General features: G+C 36.0%; 2 protein-coding genes across 2 annotated transcripts; one reads left to right on the forward strand and one right to left on the reverse strand.

Annotated features, from left to right (window-relative positions):
* Window positions 1–2,111: 2,111 nt before the first annotated feature.
* LOC112789885 (protein AGENET DOMAIN (AGD)-CONTAINING P1) lies at window positions 2,112–3,451 on the forward strand. Its single transcript, XM_025831999.3, has one exon. The coding sequence runs from the start codon at window positions 2,435–2,437 to the stop codon at window positions 2,927–2,929; it is 495 nt and encodes a 164-aa protein (XP_025687784.1). The 5' UTR covers window positions 2,112–2,434; the 3' UTR covers window positions 2,930–3,451.
* A 14,584-nt stretch (window positions 3,452–18,035) lies between these two features.
* Window positions 18,036–18,809, reverse strand: LOC114927455 (uncharacterized). The gene has a single exon (XM_029297391.1). It carries the CDS (start codon window positions 18,807–18,809, stop codon window positions 18,036–18,038), a length of 774 nt encoding a protein of 257 aa, XP_029153224.1.
* Between the last annotated feature and the right edge of the window lie 4,509 nt (window positions 18,810–23,318).

Below are 23,318 nucleotides of genomic sequence, written 5' to 3' on the forward strand. Positions count from 1 at the left end.
GTCCTAATATAATATTTTATTATTACTTGACTTAACATGTGGTTTCAAAATGTATAGTCTAAGTCATTGGATCGTCAGGCAACGATGACAGAGACCTTCAAGTATACTCGTACGTTGAAAGAGAATAAGGAAAAATTTGCCGATTAGCGGGCCGCAAATTATTACGTGAGTAAACATCATGTGATATACCATTTTTAAATTAAATGCAACCCTAATCATAAAATGTGTTACACAAGAGTCCTACACGCAAAGATTAGAGGCCGCAACCCAACAATCTCGGTGTACTAGAGACGATGGCAACAACATTCTACTGTATCAGTCGTCGATCCTGATCAGGTTTGACGCAAGGCTACATTTGAACCGTACAAGAATCGCATGTACGGCTTGGATCATTCTTCACTGACAACCTCCGCACGTCCACATTGAAACATTCATCCACCCCTGCCACTAGTCGGCCTGTCGATCTCAAGGATGACGTGGATTTGAGGGAGCAGATGCTGCTCCTCACCTGGAGCCTTTACCAATAGGCTCAGCTGCGGGAATCTGAGGAGAGGTATCAGGCGATTCTCTCACGTATGACAAACACAAATGACCTCAGGTTGGAGCGGAGGCGGGTGATGGAACAACTTCAGCGAATGGAACAACATATGGCGTTGTACGAAGATCAGATACGTGTTAGTGGTAACGGCACTAATGGAGGGGCACAGAGATCACCGCCTAGGCCACTGCTTCAGCAGCAGGACCAGTGAATGACAACGACGACGACTTTTAATGACTAGGATTTTTTTTATACATTGTTTGATTGTATCATATCCTCTATTATTTGAATTTTTATTTTATTTATTCACTTGATAATTTAATATATTTAATTTCTATTATTTAAAATTTGACTACAAATCATACAAAAAATAAATTTAAATAAAAAATTTAAAATTTGATTATTAATTTTATAAAAAATATTTAAAAAATTGAAGTTATCGTCGGATCCAGAGTTAGTCGAGTAGGTAAATTTGTATCATTTCTAGTTTTGTAGGATCTGTATAGCAATTATTGGACTTTCTTAAGGTGGTCCAATCTTTTGGGCCATGATTCTGAAAGACTATGGGTCAGTATATTCTTTGTTTTTTTTTAATTTTATTTTAATCTCTATTTGGGTTGGAGAATGTAATTCCTGCTTGCCTTGACTTTAGTGAGTATTTACTATTTAGATATCTTTATTTATTTGGTTTACGATTTTTGTTGGGAGAGAGCGTTATAAACTTTTAATTTTCAAATGATTACTAGTTAAATTTGTGATAATAAAATTTGAATATTGACCGTATAAAAAAAAGGGGGGAAAAAAAGATACACAGGCACAGTGAAAGATTTGTTGATATTTCATTATTTTACACTAACAATTTTGGTACTTGTTCATCATATTTTGAGGTTCAAAATTTTTTTTTTCTATTGAGCAAAGATGTGTGATACTCTTAATTATTTATTTTTCTTGAAAATCTAGCAATTCTCACACAAGTATCAAGTCTATATGAGCCGAAATACCTAAAACTAGGGATAAAGCCTGTGTGATAGACGAGTTTGATTATAGATATTTTAAAATGAAAAATAATTAGTAAGAGTGATAATGTGTAGAAAAAGATAGAATTTAAACTTTATTCTAATTTTGAGGGTTTAAAAATCTTCAACTCAAACCTTACATACACCTTAAATCTCTCCATTCCATCCTATCTAAGTATCTATAAGAAATAAATCTATCTTTAATCAAATACATTTAGTTTTTTCACATTTCATAATATCAAATATATATGTATTATTAACAAATTGAATGCTTAATTTAGTGACAATAAATACTTATAAAAAAATAAAAAAATAAAGTTTAAATATTCACTGTTTTCTTATATATTTGTAAACATGCACATTATATCTTTTTAATTTTAAGATAAAAAGATTTTGAATTTTATCTTTTTAATATTTTCAAAAATTATATATATTTGAATTTATATAATTTGAATTTTAAAAAATAATAAAAAATATTTAAATTTAAATTTAATTATATAATATCACATTATCAAGTGAATACATCTCTTAACCCTGATGAAAGAAAAAGTAAATACTTTTCTCATTAGGAATCAATTAGAAGAGTAAAGAAGAGAAAATCATTTGCGATACAACATTGAATAAAAATTACATAAAACTGGCGTTAGAATAAAGTCAAGTAGTTTGGTTTCCTTCCCCTTCTCCAATACCAAAAGACAAAAAGCTGTATAAAATCGTCATAGCGTAACTAACTACCCACAGTTTCCCCCAAAAAACAATCTCTAATTACAATCGACAAGAAACTCTTGACTCTCCCCCAGAAATAACCACCTTAAAGAAAATCAGATCACATCGTTTCTTTCTTTCTTTCCAAATCTGATCTAATCTTTTTCTCTGTACGATGCGTCCACCGTTGAAGAGAGTCGATTTCCGTCCAGGCGACAAAGTGGAGGTTTGCAGTAAAGAAGAAGGCTTCCTGGGCTCATACTACGAGGCAACCGTTCTTTCCCGCCTCGAAACCGGCCGTTACGTCGTCCGTTACAAGACACTCCTCCGTGACGACGCCGTTTCTGAGCCGTTAACCGAAACGCTCTTCCCGAGGGACATCCGCCCTTCCCCTCCGAAGGTATATTCCCGCGGCGAGTTCTCTCTCTACCAGGCAGTTGATGCCTTCGACAACGACGGTTGGTGGTCCGGCGAGATCACCGGCAGGCTTGGTCCTCACCATTACTATGTTTATTTCCGTACAACCAATGAAGAGATCGCTTATCCTTCTAATAAGATTAGGGTTCATCATGAGTGGGTTAACGGCGACTGGATTCTCTCCCAAAGAGAGCAACCACAGCCACAGCCGCTGCAGAATCAGCAACAACAGCTAGGTCAACAATTCAATTGACTGCGATCATCCACCGGTTAAGAATTCTTGGTAAATCAGATCTACTGAAGAAAAATACAGAAAGAAAAGGAAAGGAAAGGAAGTAGAATTTATATAAGTATCGTTAGTATTTGTTAATTTTTTAGGGTGTTCTTTTAAAGATTTTCGTTTATAGGTGAAGGACGGAACTGTTTCTTCGATTTGAAATCATGGACGGGAGAGTTTTTTTTTTATATAGTTTTACGTGGAAAAGAAAAAAAGGGGATTGAATTTCTAGGGTTCGGAATTTCGTTGAAGAGGCCTCATGTTCTCTTCTTCATGTGTCGAATTTGGTTCACTTTTGTTAATTAGGATCAATGTCTAGTGTTATATCGGGGTCTTTTTTTTTTTTTAATTGGGATTTTCGGATAGGTTGGAAAATTGTAAAGTGGGTTATTAGTTGACAGTTGATTGTTATTTGGATTAATAGAACAAGTGAGAAACTAATGGAACCTATCTCGGTTTCCAAATATATTGAATATCTTTAAAGTTTTAGTGTAAAAATTTATTTTGCTTATTGAATCTCTTGCCCCATTCAATACTATGTTAGATACCCTCTTAAATTTGGCTTAACACAGGCCCTAGTTTTCAATAGCAGCACCAATTTCTATTTGTAGCAATTTATAATGTTGTTCCTATTTTTGTTCTGTGTGTAATATAGTCAGAGTAAGAGAGTTAACTATTATATTGGCTATGTATGGATATATGAAGCTTGATATGATAATTAAACTTGTCGTTGGTTTAACTAAATTAGGTCTCCATCTTGTGTAGTTAGACTTTGTTAGAATTGGAAAAGAAGCTATGGAACTAATCAAACCAGATGTGATTTCGTTTCACATAATCATGATTGTATTGTACTGTTAATTCACAAGATCTTTCATGGGATTCTAAGATTTTGTTGGGTCCTGAACCTTGACTGGTCTTGGCTGCACTGTGCTCTTTGTTTTCTTTGTTCTTTCTTTTTGTACTTTGCTATAAGACAGAGCTCTATAAATGGTTTACTGTTGAAACTGAAACAGAAACCTAGAGACATACTTGTCTTTAATCATATCCAAATTTGCAGATTTTTTGGCTTCTGTCAATCAAAGGAACAGTATGATATATGGACTATGGTACTTATAATTGTATGATTGTTTTTTAGTTTTGGAAGTCATGTAAATCTTGACCTCTTCAAGTTTTGTTAATGCTTAAAGAGGAAGTTGCCAAATTCTTACATTGCAGTTATCTGTGGTGTATGTTTGTCTAGTTTCAACTTTATGGTTCTTATTCTCTGAGACACAGTTGGGTACTTGGATTTCTTCATGCTATGATTCAGACCTATCTAAAATTCAGGTTAATAGTTCAATCACAACCACCGCCCACTAAACATACTCAAAAGACAATGTAGTGAAAATTAAACTTGACATGTGGCGTATGAGTCATAACTCATAAGACATTGTTCTATATTAGTTTAGTTTAAATAAAGTGGCATTCCACTCAATTTTCTTTCATAATAAAGTGGTTTTCCTTTTGAACTACACATAGAATGTATTTTAAAATGAATCATTTTATTTTGGGATTTAGTTTAGTATAGAAACAAAGATTCTAAGGAATACAAGCATATCTCTCGTGTTATATTAGGATTCAAAAAGATCTAAGGGAAATTGGCGTTTTGGATTAACAATAACTCTCTTCATTATTATTTGTTTGTGATCCAGCTGTACACAGAGCTATTCTTTACCCCTTTTTAAGTTATGTTTTTATTCCACGACATAGTTAAGAATAAAAGCTTGGGAGCTAATCTATGTCAAGCCTTGATTGTGAGGCACTGTATTAATGTGCAAGCTTGTAATTATTATCCATTCAGAAGAGAAGAAATCTCTTAAATATTAGTTGTTAGAGTATACGCTCAAATTGATCTCCAACGAATTTTAGATAGAACATTGTAATTTTTAGTATATTTATATATCCATTAGATAAATTAATCTATTTGTGGCTTTCGACAAAATTTAAAATATGCATGCTGAACAAATAAGTATTCAGCAAATTTTATTATAAGATAATTAAGTTTAAAAAATATTATTATAAAATAGAGTTAATAGTTAAATTTATTTCTAAAAATTATCTCAATTTTTATTTTTGTCTTTAAAAGATTAAATTAGTCAAAATAATTTCTAAAGCAATTGCTTCTAGCAAGGACAGTTACTCAAATTAGATTCAATCATGGAATGAATTTTAACATCAAATAAACTTAGATATGAATTTAGCCAATTAATTTAGTTTTTATCTTTTTTTTGTTTAATCACCAAAAAACCTATCACTTAAATTAAATGGCCATGTCGGCAAGCATTAACTACGTACGAAGATTATGGAAGGACTAATGCGATCCAATATTTTTGAGAGAATATTTTGACTAATTTAATTTTTTGGAGACAAAAACAGAAATCGTAATATCTTTTTGGGATGAATTTAACTATTAATTTTTATAAAATAATCTAATATAAAGGAATCAATCCATTTTCAAGACTTCTAAAATAATAAAATTTACTATAAACCAAAATTTCTAAATCAAAATTCCTTAAAAGGACCAATTTAGTATATATTCTATTTGTTATGTACTTCTCCTTCGTGTATCCGGCATTGAAGCACAACATAGAATAGCTTGGACCGACTCAAAATAAATGCTGAAAAAAAAATTTTGCTATGTAGTAATGTAGAGAAAAGATCTAAATTGATCTTCATTAAATTTTAAATTAGATACTTTTTAGTTTTTAATAAATTTTTATTATTTTAAAAGTTTTGGAGAAGTACTCACATTAGACTAATTAGTCCATCTATTGTTTTAAGGAGATTAATTTGTTATAGAATGATATTTTTTACTACAAAAAACAGTGTAATTATCGACGCCAAAAATTGACGGCCAAAATATTCGACGATATTTTTCAACGGTTAGTCGTCAATAAAATAAAAAAAAATAAATTAAAAATAAAATAGTAAAATCGACGACGGGTCGTCTATTATTTTAGCAACTTAGACCATCTTGCTACTACTGTCGCATTGTCATTTGTCAACAAAGAATGGGTTGAGATTTTTTTTCCTTCAAAATCGATAGAAACGTCGTCTATTTTAATATTTATTATATCGACGATTTTTGCCATCGATAAATTTAAACGGTGAAGATTTTTTCTTAAAATCAGATTAGTAGCTTAGATTTATTATATAAAATAGACAGCTACAATGTCAAAATTTTATCCATGTTAACTCTCCGCGTCCTTAGTTTCGCCCCAATTCACTTCCATTTACCTCAGAAGTTAACTCCAATTCACGCCTTCTCCATTTCACCAACCCTCCCTCTCCGATGCCGCCGTGCCTCTTCGCTCTGCTGCCACCGTGTCGTTACTCTGCTGCTCCCGCACCCGTCATCGCCCCGTTGCACTCGTGCCGCCGTCCCTCCATCCCCTGTTTCAAATCGAAAACACGTCTTAGCATCTCCTTTTCCGTATGAATCTCCGGCAATTTATAATATGAACCATTACGAGTGCTAATTTAATTTGCAACACATGATTTCACAGTTCTATTTGTCTTGCAACATTGAATAAGATTCAGTTTTCCTTTTCTCTTTACTTTTCTATGTTGTTTTCCTTGTTTTGTGAAATGTGATTCCGAATTTCTGATTTTCGAATGGAGTTCTCTTCGGTTCATAATTTAAGCTTACATGTGAGCTTCGCCTTCTTTTCTGCTCTGCAAATTGTTGATTTCTTTTTTTTCTTTTGATCTCTAATTTTTCTGTTAACTGTAACTTGTGAGTGTGCGATTTCAGTTAATATCTTCAGCGTTTTAGAGATGTCAATTATCGGAGAATATATGCAGACTTTCAGTGATTCTCGCTCGATCTTCGTCTTTCTCTCTTTGAGTCTCAAGTAATGAGCACAAACCTTTACTATTAGCGTGATTTTTAATTTCTAATTGTTCCTTTCTTTAAGTTTTAGGTTTAATTACTTTGTAAGTCCCTATAGTTTCACCAAATTTTTAATTAGGTCCTTATACTTTTTTTCTTTTCAATTGGGTCCATGTACGTTAATTTTTTTTTTCAATTAAGTCCCTGTTAACGTTTAACATCACAAAAAATGTTAGTGAGTTGTGAAATAACTTATTTACCCCTGTCTTTCTACTATAAACACTCCATGTTTCTAACTTGTTTGAGGTTTCTCTTCTTCCCTGTTTTCCATTTCCAATTTTCATCCTCCACAGACTTATGGCTCAAAGTCAAGGAATCTCTTTTATTCTCTCTTTGGGAAGCTGTGTTTCAAGGAGTCCAACCCGAAGGAAAGAAGATATCTGTGTTTATGTGGAGAGGCAGTAACCGTCCACCGTTCATCAACCGTTTCTGACCATGGTAGGAGGTATATTACTTGTGGGAAGATACCAAGATGCAACTTTTTTGGGTGGATTGATAATTTTGAGTGGATTGAGGATGATGACGGTGCAAAGAATGGGTGGGCAAAGAAAAAGGAAAGGAGGGTTCACTGTTTTTGTGGTGACAGTCTAAGTCTTTAAATTTCAGGAACAACAAAGATTCCTAATAGAAGATTTATTTCTTGCCCTAATAGAAGATGCAAATTTTTTGAGTGGGTTGATGAAGTTGGTGCAAGAAGCAATGTGTCTGCTGCTACTGTTGGAGTTGTTGAAACATAAAATTATGCTAAGTTTGAGGGTGAAATGAGGAAATTAAATGCACAAAAGAGAAAGATAGAGAGACTAAACGTGGAGATGGAGAGATTGATTATTGAAGCCAGAGAAATAGATACTTGTGTGGGTAGATTATGTGATGAGTTCAATATTCTCCAAGAACAAGTTGAGAGATTGGATGACAATATGAAAATTCAATGTAAAATGCAATATATGCTATTTATATTTTTGCTAGTCTTAATAATTGGAATGTGGTTTACAAGAGTTTAAAGTTATCTGTGTTATGTAATTTTAATATAAGAGATTTGATGGCTTCAATCCAATTACTGCTATTTATGTTTCATAACCCTCATAGCTATCAATATCTTCAGATTCATAACCCTTAGAAATTTCTCCAACTTCAACATCATCCCCAACAGCGGCATCATCACAGCAGCACCAACACCAGCAGCTTGAGCATTGTCATGTTCATTTAACGGGCCATCAAACCTCCCAAAAACATTTGCAAATCCACCATCATTCCCATCTTCAACATCAAATCCAAAATGATCCTCGTGATCTCCATCATCAGCACTATCATCAAATCTATCCTCCTCACTAGATGCCTCAGATTCACCTTCAACTTCTACTTCTACGAAAACACTGCCACTGTACTCAGCTTCCGTTGGCACATAATCCTTATCATTTGAACATATCTCAACACCATTACCTTTTCTGTAGCCATCAACAACATACACCGAGCAATGCTTAATAGTCTATGACACTAATAACCTACCCATTTTTATGGCATCTCCATCACTCATCAACTCTCTAAGACTCGAACTCAATTGACATCCTGATTCACAATACCATATCTTAGCATATCCTTTGTACCCTAACTTCTACAACTCACTAACTATTTCTTGCAAACTCCATTCATCGAGATCAAAATGCATCTCTTCCAACACCCTTCTCCCCAAATAGTCTAGCACATTCTCTATATCATGAAACTTGCCACCATGATGTATGTCTATGGTAAATTTCGAATTCTCCATCACTACATTAATAAAAACAGAAACAAATTTCATTTAAAACAGCATCATCATAGCAACAACAATCAAGAATCAAGAATCAAGAATAAACAAAATTTATCATCAGCAAATAACAAAACAATCCAGAAATAAATATTGTAAACAAAATTCCTGTACATAAATATTCATATTGTAAACCCTAAATAAACCATTAAATCAAAACAATGCAGAAATCTATTCAACAAATACATAATCAACCAATGCTATATTTTTAAACAAAATAAAATTAGCATAAACATCAATTTTTAAAACTGAAAAAGAAGAGGCTTTTTTTGTCACCTGTTTGCAGACAGTTCGAGTACAGGGAGATGGAGCAGAGGCACAACGTGGGGACGGGAGGCCAAGCGCTACGAGGCTCGGTACGGTGTGGCATGGCGACGTCAGGCGAGGGGCTTCACCGCGAGGGACAGCGACGGATTGGACGGAGAAACGGCGAAGACCTCCGAACAGAACAAACCAAAGGAGACCAGCGCAGAGGGAAGGATGCGACGGAGCAGACCACCAAGCGTCCGTTGCAGATGACGCCAGACACGAACACAGACGATGAGACACAGGAGACGCAGGGGACAATCCTCGCGATCTCCAGAGAGCAACTTAGGGTTTTTTTTCTTTGCGATGAAATGAAAGGGGTGCTTTTGGTATTTTAGAAAATTACATTTTTGTTCAGCTAGCCACTCCAACCAAATGACAAGAATATTTATTTTTTACCAAGAATATTCTGTTATCTTAAAAGTTATACTCACGGCAGGAATTTAATTGAAAAAAAATTAACTTACAGGGACCCAATTGAAAAGAAAAAAAGGATAGAGACCTAACTGAAAATTCGGTGAAATTATAGGGACCTGCAGAGTAATTAAACCTAATTTTTATTGATGCTTGTAAAACAGATGGAATTCTTTCCATCAAAACCACGACCAAGTTTTTAATGTTCTTGTCATGGTTAGTTTTGCTTCAATTTCACTAAATCTATCAAAACACACGTCAAGCGAAAATTGGAAAAGAGATAGCTATTTTTTTATCTGTGTCATTATCAAAGGTAATATGCAAGCCTTCTGTATAAGCCTCCGACCAAAACTGTTTTACTCTTAGGTATGTGTTGTTTGAACTCCTCAATTTTCATCAACCATGTGGATAAGGTGCTATTTTAATTGTTTTACATCGTGGCTTAACATTGAAATAGATTCCAATTATTTAATAGCATTACTGTGTTGAATATATTTGTGCTACTTTTAGTTTATGCTGCGATGTGCCGGTGCTGCCATCTTGGTTTATGTAGTTTTTCTCCTTGAAAATCCATATTTGCTTGTCCTTGGGAACTCCAGGTCTGATGTATACAGCTTTGGAGTAATCTCAACTCAATTCAGGTATTGCTTTCATGCTTATGTAAACCTTGAAAGTATCTTGAAAAAAAATAGATACTCAAACTAGAATGATAGACATCACATGAATTGTGTATCACTTTGGGTGCATATAGATTAATTGTTCGTCTAGGAACATTGCAGGTGATTGGAGCCGTGGGGTTCATGGATCAACGACTTGAAATTCCAAAAGATGTTGATGAGAGCTGCTGGCATCTCTTTGTTGAACAACTATTTTATTTCTCATCCAAAAGAAATAGTATTATAACTTACAACTTCATCTGTTTCTACCAGTGATCCAGCTTCCCGTCCAACATTCCGGGAACTACTCGAGAAGCTTAGAGAGCTGCAAAGACGGTATGCCATTCAGTTCCTTTTTGTACCGGTGCTGCCATCTTGTGACTCTATTACTTCAATTTATCGTTTTGCAGGAAATGTTCAATGCTTTAATCAACTAGTCCATGTTCTTATTACTAGCCCATGTTAAACAATGTTTTGACTTTTGTAGAAACACCAAGTGACGATGGATGGACAGAGGAACTGAATCTCTATATAGTTACTACTGCAGTTTATGGTGGAATGTGCATGGGGGTATTAACTGTGCTTGGAGACTTGATGATGGGTCCATTTGGCACAGGAGCTGAGATCATGCTTTGTGAGTTGTCTGAGGCATTAGAGAAGGAACATGACCTCTGAACTTGGCTTTTAGGAACTAGTTGTTGGGAACAAGGAGTATGACCACAATTCAATCAATCATGTGTCAAATAATTTGTTATTATTATTATATTAAAATGTTAATATAATAAGGTCTTTGATTAAATTTAGAGATTTATTATTGTGATAGTGATCATAATATTGAGAGATAAATCCTTTATAATTTAATCTAAATTGTTCTTGGTCATAGGATTATTAAAAAGGATATTAATAATCCGAAAAGATCAATATATATATAATGGTCTTCATTGGATGAAGATTAATAGATCTCATTTATTAAATTATATATATATATATATATATATATATATATATATATATATATATATATAGATGGTGCATATAGAGATATGGTCATTGAATTGACTCACTTTGAGAATTCCTAATGGTTATAATTACTGTATATTTGTCAATAGGATACTCTCAAGATGAACATAGTAATAGATTTTCCTTTGACCTGCGACTATCATAGTAATTAATAACGTATTTATTATACTTTGATTCCGGACACCTAATACCCTAGGGTGCTAGTTGAATGGATATTGGGTATGATTTAAATACTTGTAAAATTAATGATTAGCCAATAAGGAATCTATCAACTCTCGGTAAAGAGTTTGAGTTCTATGATTATAATAACTGAGATGAATAAAACTTTGACCAAGGGGATTGAATGAATGAAGAAATGAATTTCTTAGGTCATTCGCAATTCATTATAATAATGGTAACAAGTTAGAGTTTGACAATTAAACCATACTCTAAGAGTTAACCAAGAGCTGAAAAGATGGAAGGAATTATACTTTGGGCTTGTTTGGGTGAGCTTCTAAGAAAATATCTTTTTTCGAGTTATCTTTTTTTAAAAGATCTTATAGAAAAGTAAAAGTAATTTTATGTTTGGATATCTCATGTAAAAAAGGTCTTTTTATCTATCAATTATGTTTGGGTATAACAATATAAAAGTACTTTTTTGTTTATTTATTACATGAAAAACATCTTTTTTTTAAGGAAAAAAGATCTTTTAAAAAAAGATGTAAATTACAGCTTCTCAAAAAAGATCTTTTTTTGATTTTACTAGTGCTTTTACTTTTACTACTAGAAATTTGCCAAACACGTTAAAAAATAAAAAAAGATCTTTTTTCATTGAAAAAAGATCTTTTTTTAACAAAATAATGGCGCCCAAACATGCACTTTGTTCTTCTAAGGTTCTTAGTAAAAATATATTACTCCATACTATCGGGTCGTTGAGGAGTGTTGCTAGACGCCAACCTTGATTAGTAAATTTAGTATGACTAATTTACTACCCGCTTAGTATTGAACCTATGGGGTCACACACTAACGAGTGTTCTAATCTTTGCTATAGAATTATTTAATTATTATTTTGATTTGATCAAATAAATAATTATATTAATTTAGATGAAATATTATTATATTCTTTGCTAGCACCAAGAATATAATAATAATATGATAATTGAGAATATTAAATGAGATTTGAGAATAATTAGTTATTCTATTTCTAAATTTGGATGAGATCCTAACTGATTTTGTTTTAAATTAAGTTATGATATGATTCATAAATTTGAATGATTCATATTTAGAATTTGAAAATATGGTTTAAATTTGAATTGAGAATCAAATTTAAAATTAGTAACAAATCTCATACTATATATATATATATATGTGTGTCAAGAGTAGAGGAAATAAGTGAGAGTAAAACACAATAATTTTATTCCTTTACATCTACACACATAAACGTATGTGAGCCTGATTCTTGGAGAAGAATTTTATGGCATGCAAAGAGTTGCAAGAGGTTTTTCAATTTAGATCAGATATCCATTAGTCAAAGAGTTGACAGCAAAGGTTGGTCTCGATGTGGATACGCATAGCGCCTTCGTACTATCGAAGGAGAAAATTGATTTTTACTAGCATACACAGGTATTTAGATCTGATCTACTATATATTTATTATTGAAATAAAGTTTAAGTACAAAATAGATTTTTAAGGATTACTTTCTTTTCTTCCGCTGCGTGTTATGAACGTATGGTTATCCTTCACTAGTTTCTTTCTTCATTGGCAACTAGCTTACACTTAGTTTAGTTAGTTGCCCTTCTTGTAATAACAATTGATTTCACTAGTTTATGTATTTGGATATTTGGATTTGGTTTGTAGGTTTTGATGCCTATACCGAAGCCAACAGGTAATGCAGGACCCAATCCTTATAAAATGTAAGTATTTTCGATTATTATTATTAGGGATCTTGTGTTTTGTGTTTTGTAATAATTAAAATTTTGAAAAATACCGAGAGATTGTATAATTGAGGAGACGTTGGAATTTTATTGATGTATGAACTGAGCTGATGTGAACAATGTGCTAGTGAGTGGACTTAAAAATCTTGTGAACTATGAATATAATGCCATTGATATTGTGCCAAGTTCTCTCTGGTGTCCCCATCTCCATTACAAAGAAAAGCCCAGAGAAGAGGTGGTTCTGATTTTTTGTTTTAATCTGCACATCATTTCAAGTTGAAAGAGAAAGTACTTAATCCCATGGCTTCTGGTGGTAAACCGGAAAAGTACGGAGGTTTCGATGATCGAAGTAAAGCTAGCAATGTGTTTAAGATAGTTCTGATACAGGAACTTATCAAGTTTATCTAATTATTCTAGTTATTAATTGGATCATATGAGTTCATGGATACAGAACAACAAAGACTTTTTGAAATAAAAGCTTTTTACTTCAATGATTCCAAGGTTTATTTTAAACTGCCAATAGATAGCCATTTTTTGCACTTTTTTTTTTTTATTGCAATTTGAAATTTTCGTATACCAGTACTTGCATTATAGGGTATATCATTTGTATTATTAGTGGATTGCAATTTGAATTAGTTATTTATCTTATCTTGAATTTTTATGTTAGAAAATTATTTATTATCTTATCTAATATTTAGAATAAATTTGATCTCTATATTTTAAAGTTTATTTGTCTCGTTATCTAATATTCAGTATAAATTTATATTTATATTTAAAAGTATATTTGTATTAATTATCTGCTATTTTCATATGGAAAAAACTAAAAAAATTAGTTATTAAAATCGACGGTATCATTGTCGATTTTTAAATTTAATATAGATAAAAATCGACAACATTGTTGTCGATTTTTAATTTAAAATAGACAAAAAAAATAGACGATGGTGTTATCGGTAATTTAATAATTAAATCGACAGCTAATTTATTAATTTTAATAAATTAAATATTGACACATGTGTCGTCGATTTTAAATAATATTATCGACAGTTCTGGTGTTGCTTTTTTTAAGTATGTAAAAATTTTAATTCTATATTATCAACACAATGTTTGTCGATTTTATTGAAAGCTTATTGATAATTCGAGAAGCCGTTGATTTTATTAGATCACGTTTTAAAGCGATGGCTATTGCCATCGATTTTACCGTCGATTTTTAATATTATCAACGGTTTTACCGTTGATTTGGCCGTCGATTATATTAGTATTTTTTGTAATTTTTATATCTAATTGTTTTATAATAAATTTTGTTGTAATTTATTTATACCACACACATATTACAAATTTTCTGAAGTAAATATAAAATTGTTTCAAAACGAATTTTAAATTTGATACTATAATCCTTAACAATTTTAAATTTTTATTATTATGGAAATCATTGATAATTACTCTCGTCAAAGGAATTGGTCCCTCTATTGCTTTCATAAAAATATTTAATGCGCATGTTGAACAAATAAGACCCTATAAAACAATTAGGCCTCAAAAGAAATTATAAGACGAATTAATCTCTCTTTAACACGACAGAAAAATTCATTCGATTGACATGAATAATAGTTTAATCGCTGATTATTTTGATGAATAATTTTTTTTTCTGATGGATAATTAAAACTTATATTTATAGTTGTTAGACACATAAAAATATACAAAATTAATAGGGTAAAAAACCTAATTGAACCAAAGGGAGCTCATTTTTACGAAAATCAGCCAAATCAAAATTTGATACTTCAATCCACCAGAAGTCATTTTTATATAATTCGAATCAATAGGATTCGAATTAGTTTTTCATGTAATTCGAGTTGAATCAATTCGAATTACTTCCAAGATATTCTCCTATAAGATTCGAATTATCAAATAAAATTCCTTAGTAATTCGAAACGAGTAGGTTTGAATTATAATATTGTAGTTCGAAATAAGTTAATTCGAATTACATTGAGAACGACACATGAGTGGGGTTCGAATCATATTGATTCGAATTACTAGGGCTTTGTGAACATGAGTAATTCGAATCTAGTTGATTCGAATTACAAGGGTTTCGGCTATATAAGGAGTTCGAACCAAGTTCATTCGAATCACTTAGTCATTCTCATACCCCACCAAATCCCAGAGAAAACGACCAACATTCGGACCGAGTAAGACAAGGGAGGCATATTCAGGGGATGGGGGACGATCCGGGGAGGCTTTATCGTTTGGATGGAGTTGCTTATATCGCCGGGGTGATCAACGACGAGGTTAGTGGTTTATGATGTTGCGCTGTTGATAGTGTTTTTTGTTAGTGGTTTATGGTAGTGATTGATGAAAGCAGTTTGTGATAGTGGTATTTGATAGTGGTTTTTTGTAATGGTTTATGTAACATTTAGTGGTTTAGGATAGTGGTTTAGGATAGTGGTGTAGGCAAGTGGTTTTTGTTAATGGTTTTTTATAGCGGTTTATGTTAGTGTTAGCGGTTTAAGGTAGTGGTTTAGGCCAGTGGTTTTTGTTAGTGGTTTTTTTTATTGTGTTTTGTTAGCGGTTTTTGTTAATGGTTTGTGGATAGTGGTTTTAGTGACGGTTAGTGGTTTAAGGTTGTGGTTTATGATAGAGGTGTATGCTAGTGGTTTTTGTTAATGGTTTTACTTGTTAGTGATTGTTGTATTTGTTGATGGTTTTTGCATGTGGTTCATGTTAGCGATTTGTGTATACAATGTTGGTTGCCTATTTCATGTATCTTGTGTTGCACCATTTATTTTTTGGTTCTTTACGAAATAAATTGTATATCTTAGTGGTTTGTGGATCTGTTCTAATTATGCGGTTTATGTACTGGCCAGCCTCGTCGTTGCATATCCAGCGTTAGGCGGCAGCAGGGGATGCGTCTTGATGAGAGGTACGTTCCGTACTTGCAGATGGCCGGATTGTACCATCTTGCGAGACTGAACGACAGATGGTTTCGACTAGACGAGCCCCTAGTCAGCGCATTCGTCGAGAGGTGGCGGCCTGAGACGCACACCTTCCACATGCCGTTCGGGGAGTGCACCATCACGCTTCAGGACGTTATATACCAGCTAGGGTTGCCAGTGGACGGACATTACGTCAGTGGTTGCTTGACGGACTTCCACCTGTACATTGAGGGTGGGAGGCCAGCTTGGCAGTGGTTCTATGAGTTGCTCGGGGTTTTACCTCCCGAGAACCAGGTTCAGAAATTCGCAGTCAACTGCACCTGGTTCCAGGAGACATTTGGAGAGTGTCCCGACGGGGCTGATGAGGAGACAGTTAGGCGCTTTGCCCGTGCCTATATCATGATGTTATTGGGCACGCAGCTGTTTGCCGACAAGTCCGGCAATTGTATACACATCAGATGGCTACCGTATGTTGCTCGGCTTGAGGAGATGGGTGGCTACAGTTGGGGGTCGGCGGCACTAGCATGGTTGTATCGGTGCATGTGCCGAGTCGCCAACAGACATGTCGTGAAGTTAGCTGGGCCTTTACAGTTACTGCAGTCTTGGATCTTCTGGAGGTTTCCTTCATTTAGGCCTACTGGGTATGATGAGATTAGCTGGCCCCTTTCCTTTCCTCGAAGGACGGGAGAGGAGGTGACCGTTGGTTTCCGGCGCACTTAGCTGACTGGCATCTTCACTGGCAGGAGCGTGCGGAGCACATTTTACAGTTCGACATCGTGCCCGACCCCGGTCCTTCTCATGATTTCTTGACATGGTGGCATCAGCACGGAAAGAGGTTCCTGTCGCCGGAGATGTTATTGGGGGATCCGAGAGGTATTCCTATTCCGGATGAGGCGACGCAGAGGGGTGCAGGGCGAGTTCCAGATATGGCCCGGGTCGACGATGTTCCTGACAGACGTCGTACTGAGAGGAGAGCACAGGTCGGGACACGTCGTAGCCAGCGTGAGTGGAATTGGGTTGATCATACTATGGATGACGTCGAGGATGCAGTTAGGGGTGGCGGGAGACGATGTGGTCGTGGAGGCAGGAGGAGGGGTGCTGCTGCTAGAGAGGGTGCCCATCAGGCTGGGGGGATGTAGCTGGAGGAGGTGCTGCAGTGGGGGTTGATAGGCCCCATCAGGGGGGGGCATGATGGTGAGTGGTATGGATCTGGCATGGGAGATCCGACGAGTCACACTGAGGCTGGGCTTGGGGGTGGACCACTTGGAGATTATTTCGTCGGTGTTTCCGGTAACGATCAGACCCTTCAGGAGAGTACTCCATGGGTGAGTCCGGGCTCCATGTTTCCAGACTTCCTTGCTAGTGATGGCATTGTCGCCGAGTTCGGTGGACCGCATTTCCTTGAGGATATCTGGACCATTATGCAGGAGGATGAGGCTGCACGAGGACGGGTTCACACGACCCCGACACAGGCACCTCTAGATGTAGATCTGAATGAGCCTGCCACGGTTCCTCCTGCGCATACTTTTGCCCTGGGTGGGACGCCAGCATCAGCCCATACTCTGGGGTCACATTCAGTTGCCGGCTCGTCATCATCCAGATCCGTGCATGTTCCGCCCAGGACCCCGACCGACGCAGTTCTGGATGACAGCGATGACTCGATTGAGGATGAGGAGCCACTTATACGTAGGGGTTACAGGACACGGGTGCCACGCCGATGTGGCACGGGGTCGCACCTATTTAGATGATTTATGGATTGTGGTGTATGTCGTGTTATTATGTTTATATTATGTACCTTCTTTGTTGGTTATCAGTGTTATGTAATGTACTTTGATGTTATGTTATGTACTTTGATGTTATGTACTTCGATGTTATCTTATGTTATGTACTTTGGTGTTATGTTAAATATTATCAGTCATCCCACCAGATAGTGTAGTTTGTTTTAGTCACTAAATTCCAAAATTAGAAAGACATTCAACATACATATGTGGTACGAATTACAAGTTTCAACACTTATAGAATACAACTTAGTTCCACGTAGAACAATGGTCGCTAACTGAAATAAAATACATCTGCTGATATAGTAAGAAATATAAACAGACAAACCATATCTCCTAATAATTCCCAGCATTCCCGCTGGGTCCTGCGGCTTGTGGACAACTACGATGGGTGTGTCCTGGCTGCCTGCAGAGGCCACATCTCTTTGGCCGGTTCGGATCTGCATCATCCATGTTGGTGCGAATGCGTGTGGACCTTAGACGACCCTCCCTCGCACGCCTCATGTTCGGATCCGGTATAACGGTAGGCCCGGCATATGGTGGCCAGAAACCCTCCGGAATGGGTGGTGTAAATCCCATCTGATAGACACCGAAAACGGAACTAAGGCGATAGACCTGGTGGACGTAAGGCTGCCATGTCAGACGTGAATAAGCACAACAGGCCAGGGCGTGAGGACACGGGAAATGAAGTGCTTGGAAGTATCCACAATCACAAGTCTTTGACCCTAATGATACCCTGTACGTACCTAGTGAGAATGAACCTGTCGGAGTCGTCTCAGCCACGGTGTACTCCGAGTTATCCCTGTCATAAACAGTCACCGTGAAGCACCTGGCAGTCTTCAGGTTGGCCTCGATACACTTTACTAGGTATTGATTGAACTGTTGTCCAGTACCCATCTGAGCCTCGGCCTCCCTACCCTTACGCACGAATAGCTCAGCCAGCCTTCCGTATGTGGCCTTAACCAGCGAGCAAACAGGGAGGTTCCTTACCCCCTTTAGGATTGAATTGACACACTTTGATATATTGGTCGTCATGTGACCGAATCTCCGGCCCTCATCACAGTACTGTGTCCACAAAGAGTACTCAATTCGGTTCGCCCAGTCACACATTGCTGGATTCTCAGAGCGCAGGATGTCGAACTAGTAGTCAAACTCCACCTCGGTCTTCGCATATGCGGCGTTCACAAGAAGCCTCCGGGCATCTTTGCCCTTGAAGGTGAGGGCGAAATTCGCTGCAACGTGTCGAATGCAGAATGCCCGGTATGCAGACGGAGGTAGCCATCCCTCATCAGGTGCTTCAAGTGCTGCCTTGATGCCGTTATGCCTATCTGAAATAACTAACAGACTCGGCTGAGGTGTCACGTGCTGTCGGAGGTGGGAGAGAAAGAAGGACCATGACTCAGCAATCTCACCCTCAACTAGTGCGAATGCCACATGGAGTATGTTGGAATTCCCGTCCTGTGCAATCGCCACGAGCAACGTTCCCCCATACTTGCCATATAGATAGGTGCCGTCAATACTCATCAACGGCTTGCAATGCCGAAATGCTTCGATACAAGGGGGAAAAGCCCAGAACATCCTATGAAAATAAGCCTGAGACTCATCCACATGTCCACTAACTCGAACAGGGCATGTCCTGAGGACTGCTACAGTGCCAGGCATAGTCAACTGAACTCTTAAGACCCACCGAGGGAGCTCGTTGTACGACTCATCCCAGTCCCCGTAGATGATTGCTACCGCCTTCTGCTTGGCCATCCACACCCTCCGGTAGGTAGGCCTGAAGCCAAAATGTGCTGCCGTTGCATTTAGAAGCACCTTGATGTTGACGGATGCGTCAGCCCTAACCATTGGCATGATGAATGTCGCTATCACGTGGTAGTCCAAGCTCCTATGGTCGCTGGATATGGAGGTGGCGAGACAGGTATGCGGCCCGTTGTACCGCTTGACTTCCCAGATGCCCTTGCGCTGTCGGAGGCTCAGCCTAATCAACCATGTGTACCCATTCCCAAATTCAGAACACTTTCCCACGTACCGGCGATAGTCAGACTCAACCACCTTGTACTGTACCCCTTGGCAGATGCTATACGTCTTGACACTCAACAGCGCCTCGTCTTTATCCTGGAACTGTTGACCAACCTGGAACTCTGTTATACCGGCAGACCCGTCGGTATCTCTAGCGCCAAATCCAGCTAGCTGCCCAATATGTCCGTCTTGCCTCATGGCATCCAGATCCAACGATGAAAAATGGGGTGGGTACTGATTGGTGCCAGAACTAGAACCACCAGTAGGCATAATCGGATCACTCGCTCCAACATCATCACCGCTTTCATCAGCGATAATATCCGGCTCGACTTCATCATCATCTGCATCATCACACAATGCCTCACCAACACCAGTCGGAGGAGGACACTGTACTTCAGTCGGATGATGTTCATCATATCCAACGGCGTCTCCAACATTGCCGGCGAGATCAACAGCAAACGATGGGGAGGCGGCAGGTTGGACCGCTGCCTCATACACTGGAACGGAGGAAGAAGCAACCGCAGGTCTCGAGCTCGAACCGGCCGCCGTGGCTATAGTGTTGGCATTCCGGTTCGACCCACCAAAGCTAGATACCACGTCGACGAACTTAGCCAACAGCTCCGGTGTCCTCACCTCCGGAAACTGCCTACGAGAAAGAAACATGACCTGCAAGTCCTCATCACTCCCGATCGTGAAACAATCATACTTCACCGTATCGTAGAGCACCGTGATTGGAATGCGATAGAAAAACTTCTTAACTCTCTTCACTCCTTCCAGACCAAGTTTGCCAAGCACAGAGCTCGCGAGACCATCGTAACTGGTGGCGGGGCTCATGATAATACATAGAGGATCCTTATCCGTGAACTTCACCCCAGACCGAGTTGTTCTCTTAATCGATCCTCTGTGGTGTACTAGCACTAGAAAACTATCCTCACTAGCCATCTCACCTTTTTGTTGAGCACAACATGAGTTCACAGCATATATATAGAGCTCCGCTTCCCACTAATTCGAATCAACTCCATTATCGCACCATATATACATAATTCGAATTAACTAAATTCGAATTATCCTCTATACGTAATTCGAGTCAATATGTCTCGAACTATACCTAGCGTCACACTTTCAAAGTAATTCGAATTGATATTGTTCGAATTACTATTCTCTAATTCGAAACTATTTGTTTCGAATTACTTGGATTGCATTAGTTCATGTAATTCGAGTTTACTCAATTCGAACTACATTCAAGTTTAATTCGAATCATATCAGTTCGAATTATATGAAAATTTCGTTTTGGTTGAATGCTGTATCGAAATTCATTTTGGCGGATTTAGGTTAAGCTTCTCCTTCCTTAGCTCAATTAGGTTTTTTACCCAAATTAATAATATTATTTTTTATTATCTATGTGAAGAGAATTTTACTTAATAAAGTATAATAAATGGAATTAAATTAGTAAGATAAAAAAAATATTAAAAATTTAAGTTTGCGAAAAAGAAAACTTGACTTTTTTGTACGAATGAAATGACACATAAATCTTTAAGTTTTATATAAAATTGTCATGTCATTCATTATAATAACATAAAAAAATATCTATTTTAAAACTACATTTATATTTGTACGGAGAATAGTATATATAATCAATCTAACATTAATTCCATAATTTTATATATTAAATTATCTTATTCTATAAAAAATAAAAATCTATCTATTATAATATATAAAAGAAGAGTTTAAAATAGTGTTAGAGTGAATAAATGACACATAAACTTTTAAATTTTGTATAAAATTGTCATATCATCCATTACAATAACATAAAAAAAATATCTATCTTAGAACTACATTTATATTACCATAAAAAATAACATATATACAATCAACCCAACATTAATCTCATAATTTTACACACTAAATTATCTTATTTTACAAAAAAAAATAGAGTATAAAAACTGTTAATTCATATAATTATCTAAATTCTAATATTATCTATTATAATATATAAAAGAAGAGTTTAAAGTAGTGTTACAGTGAATGAATGACAAATAAACTTTTAAATTTCGTATGAAATTATCATGTCATCCATTGAAATAACATAAAAAAATTATATCTATCTTAGAATTAAACTACATTTATATTACCATAAAAAATAACATATATACAATCAACCCAACATTAATCTCATAATTTTACACACTAAATTATCTTATTTTACAAAAAAAAAATAGAGTATAAAAATGTTAATTCGTATAATTATCTAAATTCTAATATTGCATATCATATTTGGAGAATGAATTTTATTTTATGAAAATTTATTTATTTGTTTATCTATCAATTTATGTATAATATATTAAAAAAAATAAATAATGACACAATGAACTCTCGATTATTAGATAACTTCTAATATTGCTAGATAAATATTTTAGAAAACTTTTCTTTTTATAACTTTTCTATTATTAGATAATCACTTTTTATTATTAGATAATCATTTTTTATTCTTTTTATATAGTATTTTTTTATCAAATGAATGATTTTATTGATTTATTCTAATATTGATTTTCCATTAGCTTCTTGGCTGCATTGACAATTTCAGTGCATGGGGTCGTTTTATGCTCAAAGACTTGCAAGTTATGCGCCAACCAAATCTTCCACAAGGTGATTGCAGCAAGGTTCCGTCGCCGTTTTCCACCACATCGAGCTATTATCTCCCTCCACCATTTCTATAACATTGTAGTATTTTTAAATAAGCCAAAATTATCAATTTCTCTCCATACTTGTTCAACTTGAGGACAATGAATTAAATAATGAATAATTGATTCTGATTCGTTTATGCATCTAGGGCACTGGAGATTCACATTGCAAAATCTGGACTGCAACTTGAGTTTAACAGGGAGTCCTCTGTAAATTGCTTTCCACAAAAATACCTTCATCTTTGCTGGGGAATGTAAGGACCAGATCGATTGCCACGCATCTTTTCGCTTGAAGACCTTCGAAAGGAACTCTACTGGCGAATGAAAAAATTGGAATGCAATTCGGTAACTTGAGACTTGAGTTCACTTTGTAAGTACCACTTCTGTCCTTTGTCCAAATCAGTTTATCTTTTTGCTCTGTTCTTTGGGTCTGGAGAATCTGCTGAGTTATATTGGGAAAAAAACTATCGTTAATAAGCTATATATTCTAATTACCATCTGGAGTAATTGGTTCACTCAGTGTAGGTTATGATTAGGATTAATTAATTGGGGTCTTTGAATCTTTTCTCTGTTATCACCCCAACTCTCTTCAAAGATGGGGATCATACTGCTACTCCCCACTTGCTATTTTACACCTTTTTCAATAACTTTTCTGTCTTCTAGCATACTTCTCTAGGCCTATGATGGGTTGTTACCTGACAGGGCTTTCAGGAAATTGGAAAAGGAAAAATATCTACTTTTAAAGACTCTGTAAATCAGAGAATTTGTCCTAGAGAGTAACTGCCAGCCTTGTTTGCCTAGCATAGCAACGTTGAAAGCTTTGAGGTTTTTGAATCCTAATCCGCATGCCTTTTGTCTCGACATACAATGTCCCAACTTAGCCATTGCAACTTCTTTTCATTATCTCTTTGACCCC

Source organism: Arachis hypogaea, chromosome 3 (genome assembly GCF_003086295.3).
Source record: "Arachis hypogaea cultivar Tifrunner chromosome 3, arahy.Tifrunner.gnm2.J5K5, whole genome shotgun sequence".
Taxonomy (NCBI): Eukaryota; Viridiplantae; Streptophyta; class Magnoliopsida; order Fabales; family Fabaceae; genus Arachis; species Arachis hypogaea.

Bases quoted from the DNA above. Each gene is read 5' to 3' on its own strand.
- LOC112789885 (XM_025831999.3), top strand. From the start codon at position 2,435: ATGCGTCCACCGTTGAAGAGAGTCGATTTCCGTCCAGGCGACAAAGTG.
- LOC114927455 (XM_029297391.1), bottom strand. From the start codon at position 18,809: ATGTGTGACTGGGCGAACCGAATTGAGTACTCTTTGTGGACACAGTAC.